This window comes from Crocodylus porosus, unplaced genomic scaffold (assembly GCF_001723895.1).
Source record: "Crocodylus porosus isolate Cpor-Errol unplaced genomic scaffold, CroPor_comp1, whole genome shotgun sequence".
Lineage (NCBI taxonomy): Eukaryota > Metazoa > Chordata > Crocodylia > Crocodylidae > Crocodylus > Crocodylus porosus.
The window spans coordinates 4,629,717-4,638,850 of record NW_017728926.1 but is presented as its reverse complement, the minus strand read 5'-3'; the positions used below and the strand labels follow the sequence as shown (position 1 = coordinate 4,638,850).

The following is a 9,134-nucleotide window of genomic DNA, read 5'->3' as shown; positions in this document are numbered from 1 at the left end:
CCCAGCTGACTTCCTGCCCTTTGGGCAGGGGGCTGGACTCGATGATCTCCCGAGGTCCCTTCCAGCCCTAATGTCTATGAAATCTATGAAGGTTACTGTGCCCTTCTTTAAAACTGGGTCTATAGATAAGCATCTAAATCTGAGGCTGCATCTATGAATTAACCTACAAATCAAGACAGTTTCATAACCACTGGAGGGAACCTACCACATATAACCAAGAGTGTGCCTGCTGCTTTGGTGTGTGTATGTGTCTTGCTCTCTCAGTCATGCCTGGCCTTTTAGCTCAGAATCTTACCAAGATAATCATAGAATCACATAAAATTAGGGTTGGAAGGGACTCAGGAGGTCATCTAGTCTAACTGCCTGCTCAAAGCAGGACCATCCCCAACTAGATCATTCCAGCCAGGGCTTTGAGTTGGGCCTTAAAACGTCCAAAGATGCAGATTCCACCACCTCTCTGAGTAACCCGTTCCAGTGCTTCACCACCCTCCTAAATGAGAAAGTTTTTTCCTAATATCCAACCTAAACTTCCCTTGCTGCAACTTGAGACCATTGCTCCTTGTCCTGTCATCTGAGAAAATCCCAGCTCCATTCGCTTTAAAACCCTCCTTCAGGTAGTTAAAGGCTGCTATTATATCCCCCCTCAATCCTCTCTTCTGCAGACTGAATAAGCCTGCGTGCCACAGCCCCCTTACCATTTTCATTGCCCTCTGCTGGACTTTTTCCAACTTGTCCACAACCTTTCTATAGTAGGGGGCTCAAAACAGGACAAAGTACTCCAGATGTGGCATCACCAGCACAGAATAGAGGGAAATAATTACTTCCCTTAATCTGCTGGCAATGCTTCTACCAACACAGCTCAGTATGTTGTTAGCCTTCTTGGCAACAAGGGCACACTGTTGGCTCATATCCAGCTTACTGTCCACTGTAACCCCCAGGTCCCTTTCTGCAGAAGCTTTATTCTTCCTGCTTTGCAAATGGTGCCAAGAGCGCGTTTGCACAGGATAAAAGCTAATGAAATAAATGACAGTTGGTGTTAAGCGAGGTCTTGTGTCTGTTCCACTGCCGACTGTACATTTCCCTATGCCCCTCAAGTAGCTGGTCCTGTAACACTTGCCAGGAATGTTGGTTTTAATAAAAGCCATGTGATTCCAAAGATCAAGTCAGAGCAAAGCCTCCAGCTTTGCAAGGTAAATATTTATCTAGACTGAGCACTGGTGGGGAGAACCACTTTCATGTACTTGTAAAAATACAACAGAAAGAAGGCACAGGCTCAAAGGCCAGGGACCATTGCTGAGTAACCCATGAAGCGATGCCTGGCTTGAGCACTTGCATTCTCCAGTCTTGTGTGTTTTATCAGTCTAGGTATCAGAGCATAGTGAGCCAACAGAAAGCCTCTATTGACAGTTCCCTATAGCAGGCTTTGCCTGATGAATGCATCTTAGAAGAAAGAATGACCTCCTTGCCCACCTTATGTTTAAATTATGGGGTGCTTTTTTAAAGACACAAATTTTGTGCACATCTGAGACCCCAAGCTCCACCAACTCAGAAAACTTTATAGCACTGCAGCTGAGCTGCTCTGCATAACTACTCAAGCACAGTCAACCACTGGGGAGGACACAGCTGCTGGCTCGTCATGCCAAAGAAAACCATGATACCAAGCTGACAGGATACAAACCAGGCACCAGGAAGCAAGCATGGAAAAGTGGCATTCATTAGACATGGTCATCCCCAGCAGGAGCCAAATTTATGCCAAGAAGTGAAGGCAGGCCAGTCGTAAACACCATGCCGCTTACTTCATATGGAAGTTAGCCTGCTCTGCCTGTCGTGGGCTTTGGAAAGAAAAAAAATCAGTCTGCTTTGATCTGACTGAACAAATGATTTAATAGCTTATTACGCAGCTATAATGGACACACTGTATGAGCTTCAAGGACAAAGACAGAAGCTGCCAACTCTGAGGGGAGAAGGAAGAGAAGAGTAACTCTATCTGTAGATTGGTTCTGCTGTTGTAATTTTATGAATCGCACAGAGCGGAGGCTTTTACAAGCACAACCTGCTACTGTTTATTTGTATTGGGGTCTGTTGTTTTCATGTGTTCTTTTAATCCCAACAGTGCAGATACCACTGGATGAATGTCAAGCCCCATCAGCAGCCAGCCCCAGAGATTTAAAGAGCTGCTCCAGAATCCCATAAGAGGAGATCGGGACCACCTGGTTCTAGTGGATGGATTCCAACGCTGTACATGTTACCGCAAATCCTCCCTAGGAAGTTTAATGCCAAACAGCTCTGAAGCACATATTCCCGTGGGGAAAGCACAGCAGGAGACCCCTGCTGGCACATGGCTGAGGGGATGGCCCCTTGGGATGCTCTGCGTAGCAGCTCTGTACCAGTAGTAAAGCTGAAACAGAAGCACAACAAGGAGCTTCAAGGCACTCCACGGAAATCCCTTTTAGTCAACAGAATGCTCCACTTAGATGACAATCTCCCTTCATGTGTTTTCTTTTGAAATTCTTTCGGTTTCTGGGGCTGGTTCTGTCTGGGAGGTTAAAGCTTCCAAATGGCAGGGCTCCTGGTAGTCTATCCGCTTCTTTGTGCACTGAATAAAAGACAGTATCCCTACAAGGGAACAATCTTCTTCAGACAACAAGCCATGTCTATGTACATGCATAACACTGACTTAGCCATATGGTCACTGGTTATATATTCAAGCAGTTACTGCAACGGACTGGAAGCCAGAAACAAAACTGGCCTCCTGCCTTTGTTGCCGTGGCCTAGCACCCCTATGCAACACATACCACTTTCCAAGCTTCAGCTGGTGTAAATGGATGCCCTGCTGAGCTCATTAAAAGATCATGATGCAGCAGATGCATTTGTAGATGACTTTTCTGGGTAGAGCTCTGGAGACGATCCACAGCCCAAGGACAATGAGTTAAACATAACTACAAAGTGGTACAAAAGGCTTTGTCAGCCTGACTTTATTTTGGACCACTACTCCTGAGTGGCAACAGACACACATACACACAGACCTTCCTTTTGTTAGCAGAATTTAGAAAGTGAGCTGTACTGTACAACGGCTTTAAAACCCTTCAACATATGCTTATTTGACAACATCAACTCAAGTCATGTTGAAAAGCCACGTGAGAGAAGAGTTTAATACATAGTTAGGGCAATACATCATTTTTCCTGCACAGTGATCTTTGAAAGACAAGAACCAGATTTGTGAAAAAACCCACCGTCCCACAAGTGGGTTGCAGGTCTGAAGGTCCTATCAAACCAGGAACTGGATTGGAAAGAGGAAGTCAAATATCCCTTTTAAAGGATTTCAGCCTACTTCTTTAGCTGTTGAAATGTTTTGCAGAAATTTCAGGACATAGGGATTAGAATGGGTTATGAAACTTCATATTTCTCTGGCTCCTCTCATCCTACTATAAGTTTAATGCCATAAGCCTGGCCTTCCAGAAAAGCACATAACCAGCTTCAGAATATGGCTAGAGACTCTGGATACACTTCCCAAGTGAAAAACTCAGAGTGCATGTGCATTGCATGCAAACAAGAATGCGGCTTTCCCCCTGTGCCTTGTTTTAATTACATACTCAGGATATTGCACTGTAAAGAAAATAGGACTGAAAAAAAAAGATGACAAGTGGCCATTGGGTCCGTCTGGCTCTATCTGCCCCAGAAATGGAAATTCAGTTTAGAAAACAGGGACAAACTCCTTCAGAATACAATACCGACACCATTTCAGAACGTGGCAAAAAGTACTTCTGGATCTAATTTGATTTCTTCCGCTCCCTTCTGTAGTGAACTAATAAAGGGTCAGTGTTGGATGCTATGTAACCTTATTTTTCTTGAGGAGCAACAGCGAATTCCAGCAAATGTTTCTTCTTTTAGATCAACTGGAACTTTATAGAGAAGTTTTCTTTTCCAAACAATGGCAGGCTCCAGAACTTAGGAGACCTGCTGCTGCTGCTAAGTAATATGCTGGCTGGCCTCACTGCCACACGTAAGAAACTATCTGGGGAAGAGGATCCAAAAAAAACTAACCTTCCCATTTGCTCTGAGAATCGAAACAATGTGGATTTTGTGCATGTCAGCTTGACAACCCTAAATGCAGGAGCGCTATTCTTTTTGGCCCTGGGAGCAGGAGTGCCAGAACAGCACAAAACAGGTTGTTTTTATAGCATTTCCAGACTTAAGGAAGTATCTGAAGGCTTGTTCAGAAACCCTTCTTTCAATGCATGTTTGCACATTCAAAAAGTGCTGTAACTCTTCAAGATGTTCACACTGGTTTTTCACATCAGGTCAGTTAGAAACCTCTTTATCATTCCTTTAAGGAGCTGCAGTATATGAAGCACACTCCTGCCTGATAAAACAGCCTGTTTAGATCATTTGTGCAAAATTCTATAGACCTAACTCAGGCCTTAACAAGCCAAAGTTCTCCCTGACTTCAGTAGGAACTTTCCTTATGCAACAACTGAGTCAAGTCTGGGAGATTTCATCCTATATTGTTTGCCTATAAAGCAAGCTATAAACCAAGGGTGTTGTGGGCCAGATAATGGGTGTGGGACCAGTCCCCTGGCCAGACAAATAGTGCAGGGCTGGCCCTGTAGGCTGGATCAGACCCACGCACTCTCCCACTTCTGGTCTGGGACCCAGCAGGAAGAGGGGTTGTTGACTGCTGCTGCAGCAACAAGCTGCAATCAGGCCTCTTCCCATAGTGCTGCTGGGGCTCCAGTGCCCTAGCTCTAACCCAGGTCCTTGACTACAGCCGTGGGACAGTCTCCACCCTTGTGGCTGTGGACCAGATGACCTGGCTCTGTGGGCCAGGTCTGGTCCGCAACCTGTATGTTTGACACCACTGCTATAAAACAAATGCAGCTCAAAGCCTTACACATGAATGCAGAAAAGCATCTTCCACCTCAGCTCCTTTCCTTGGCTTGGCAACTACCTTTTGCATCCAATAACTTACTCTTTCATGCCAAAAACATCACATTAATCCCTGGCTTTCACAACTTGTTATACAAGGAGTAACAAAAGCATCAGCATTTTCCACTTATGTTTATCTGACAGCATCAAGGAGGAAATTAAGACCCTAAATCAAGGGTGGATCGTGTTTGATGTGTCCACGTTTAATTAACACCTCTCCTCTTCCTACCTCCCACCCCTTGGGGGGGTAGGGAATTGGTTCACTTCCACAAAAGAAGGTTTGTTTCACTAAATCATGCCTTGTTCTTCCCCCCACAATTCAGAACTCATGGTTAGAAGGTTTTCTGATCCCTAGCTACTGCTTTTTAGCTGCTAAATCCCTTGAAGCATGCTACCAATTCTACCCTCAACCTATATCCAGCCTGCAAAATGCTCTGCAAAAGGCAGGGAGGTGTAAATGCCTAGGCTTCAGTGAGACACAGAGCTACTCGCCTCCCTGGTATCAGCTCAAAGACCTCCTTGGAAGGGACCAGACACTGCTGTATAATTGCAGGTTTCTGGGTCTTAGTCAACAATGGACTGCATAAATTGTCACACGGCAGAGTGGCCCAAGTTTGAATGACCAGCAGTGATTGTGGTGCTTCTAATGTGGTGCTTTGGCCAGACGATGCATAGACACTGTGAGGCTCTGAGAACTTGATGGGAGGTTGTGCAATATTGCTTGTTACACAGTTAGACCCCAGCAGAGGGAAAGGTGTTATCAGCAAACAACTGCCAAACACTACCACAGAACTGAACCTCTTATGAAATGCTGCTTCACAACCTCTGACCCTGCATGGGTTGAACCCGTGCTTCTTGAGAAGCCCACATTCCTTGTGCTCCCTCTAGAATACTTTCCCCATTGCCAGCTGGATTCACTGGCATCCCAGGCATGAACAGGCACACAGCTCACAAACACCTTTCTAAGCTCTTGCCTCTTTAGACACCTCACTAACATTTTGGTTCTGGATTAGATGTTCATCAGAATGTCTTGTGTACAGAGGTCGGCCTCAACCCGAAGCACTGCACAGAGGAAGCAAGCCTCATTGATTCTGAGGTTACCAGGGCCACATTAATCATGTGCATTAATCAAAAGCACATGATCCTTATCCTTTGGTTCATTTATCACATCAAGGCAATAACAGCGCATCATTCCATACAGCATCTGTACAGAATAGAACAATCTGCCCAAGGGACCCAGCAAGGGAAATGTTAATGACAGCTGCCAGGAAATAATCCGCAATTCACTGCCATTCACTAGCTCCCTAACCAGCAGATGGAAGCAAAAGTGGGCCAAAAGAAACTAAATTTTTATTGTGTGCAGAAGTGGGTGCTAAGATGGGTAAGGAGGATTAGACAGCCTTGCAGAACCGAAGGCTTTGACTTACCAATGCAGGTCCTGCCATCTGTGTGCAGACGAAAGCCTGGCTTGCACTCACAGTAATAGGACCCCAGGGTGTTCACGCATCTATGCTGGCAGCCCCCATTGTGAACTTGGCACTCATCAACATCTGCAGAAGGGGAGAGAGGAAGGACAAAAACCTCAGAGAAGTGGGCATGAAAGCAGCTGAGCTCAGCATTCCTTATCCTCCGTGAACCAGTTTCAGATATAAGGAACGAATGGAGAGGAGAAGAGAAGAGAGGAAACAGCTCTTCCATCATGTTTAATCACTCAAGCCATTTTGAAAATCACAAGGACAGGACTGTGCTCAGCACTAATTTACATCATATGAGTCATTCACCATAGATTGCTGTTTAGATGTCGACTTGACAACAGACATTCCCAGAAGCAAATTAGTTCCTACATGCAACTTTCTGACTCTTGGCCATAGAACCAGGGTAAACAGAGTCAAGACTGATTCAATCAAACTACTGGAATTCCTGCATCTGGTACAGCTTCTTAATCCTTCTCATTCTCCCTCTGCTGTAAACAGGCCAGGCTAGTCTATTTGCTATATAAATATTACACTGTTTATAATCATGGCATGAGCAAGTAGCTAACTTTTATGCACAACCAGAGGGGATTTGGTTTTAAACACATAGATTCAATGGAATTATAGGTTCAGATCCTAGCACACGAGACTCGGCCCCCTCATGAGGCAGATAAACTGGAGTCCTTTCAATTTACTTTAAAATAAGGGCTTGAACATAAGAGGCCCTGCCCTGGCTTCTGTCTGTGGGCAACTGAGTTAAAATGTGCCCATGCTTACATGAAACACTGCCCATGCCACCCAACTTGTGTGGGTCAGTTGGGTTTTGTGCAAACAATTCAGGTGTGCACATGGTTGTGCTGTGTAATTTTGAAAAACTGGGCCACCATAAAAGTAGGAGTTTGTCTATATATCCTTGAGCAACATTTCCCCTTCCTCCCTGTGTTGTCTGCACAGCTGGAGTTCAAAGACATCATCACCTGTAGATGGTGTGTGAAACACTTTGACATGCGTTAGCGTCAGAGACTGCATGTAAACATAAAATGTTATTACTATCAGGCCCTTCATCTCAACAGCACCTGAAGCCCTTTATTTCACAAACTAGATGCTCAGGACTCTTCATGGGATGCTGAAACTCTGCGGTAGAATGTGAGAAATGATTCAACTGTGCTCAGTAAATCTATAAATCATCATTAGAAGCCAGAAAGCAAAAAAAAGAGAAGAGCTTATCTCAGTAAAACTGATTACGTTGGACCCTTATCTCAGATTTCCTCACAGTGAAATAGTGTATGTTTAATGACATGGCCAAGGTCAGCGTGACCACCTGTAAAAAAAAACTCTGAAATGTGCACTGGCAGAGTCATACAGGACAACTTTTTCGTTTGCCTTTGCTGGTTCTTCATACAGTCATTGCGGTATTGGGCTTTTACACCAAAACAAACCTGGAAAAACCGAAGCAGTATTTTCTGCAAAAAAGAAAGCAGCTTGGTCAGTGTTAATTTGTGTTTTTGTTCCCATTACTGAAACTACTTGGGCTTGAAGAAAAGAAAGAATCTCTAGCAGAATAATCTTGATGTATTCCCTCAAACCCTGAGCATTCTTTCAAGGGTTCAAATGCCAACAAACCTAGGTTTTCCTGGCAATGCTTCCTAATCCTCCTAATATTTAAAACTACAAAACATACAGTAGTCAGCTTGTGATAAAACAGATTTATTTCTTTTCCACAGTGTGTTAGGTCATAGACAACTGTCCTGAAATACTAGCAATAATATTCCTCAACTGAGAATGCTCCAGCTACTTAATGCTAGCTTATCCTCCCTCTCTCTCTCTCTCTCTCTCTAACTTAGAGGTGCAAAAGACATATCTATGTCTAAAGGGTGACACACACACACACACACACACACACACACACACACACACACACACACACACACACACACACACACACACACAGAGAATCTACAGAAATTAATTACAGGTCCGGCTTTTACCTCTGTTCTGATTCCCCTCTCCCCTTCCTACAAAAAAGGAGGAATCCAAGGGCACTTCTACATGTGTTTTGATGAGTTCTGATTAGAATCGGTAGGAGCAGACTTGATTAATTGAGTCTGCTGGAGATGCAGAGAGCTGCTCTAATTAGAATACCCCCCACCCCACCCCACCCCAGAGCACATGTATAGGTGGCCCAAGGTACCAATATAAGTGGAAGAGTATCTGAAGGGCACCATTCTCTTCTGTATTTCAGAGATGTGGCTTCTTGGCTTAGAGAATATATGGTTATAATTCAGCTTGTTTTCCTGCTGTCTGAACATTCTTCTCACAGCTGAAGCAAAATGCTCAGAAAAGGTGCCTAACTGGATTTCTATCAGATGGTAACTGAATTTTGAAAGTCAGAATCGAGGAGAAAGGCTAATGGAATTAACACCCCTTCTCTTCTGCCAGTTCCAGGGGGTGACAACAGTCCTTCATGAGAACATAAGATCTATTTCCATAAGACCCATTTTTTATTCCAGTGAACAAAAGATTCTCAGACCAAACCATACCAGACAGGATAACCAGGAAGATGAGGTGCTCCAGAAGAGCTTTTAACTGAGAATAACTGAGAATGAGTTGGCTAGGCAGCCAAGCACTGTGGATAACCAGCAGGAAAACACATGCCAAATGTCTCACACAGCAGCGTAGCCCCTCCAGGCTGCAAGGACTGGGAAGAAAGACAGAATTCCTCAGACTCTGGTGGAA

The 9,134-nt window shown here is 44.4% G+C and overlaps 1 protein-coding gene across 3 annotated transcripts in view; it reads right to left on the bottom strand.

The window, feature by feature from the left end:
• Positions 1-9,134, bottom strand: part of MEGF6 (multiple EGF like domains 6) — a 313,131-nt gene that overhangs the window by 73,795 nt on the left and 230,202 nt on the right. For all 3 annotated transcript variants that reach the window (XM_019541243.1, XM_019541244.1, XM_019541245.1), the window contains one exon: positions 6,354-6,476. In XM_019541243.1, coding sequence (XP_019396788.1) covers positions 6,354-6,476 — 123 coding nt within the window. The remainder of the gene's footprint in view (positions 1-6,353; positions 6,477-9,134) is intronic.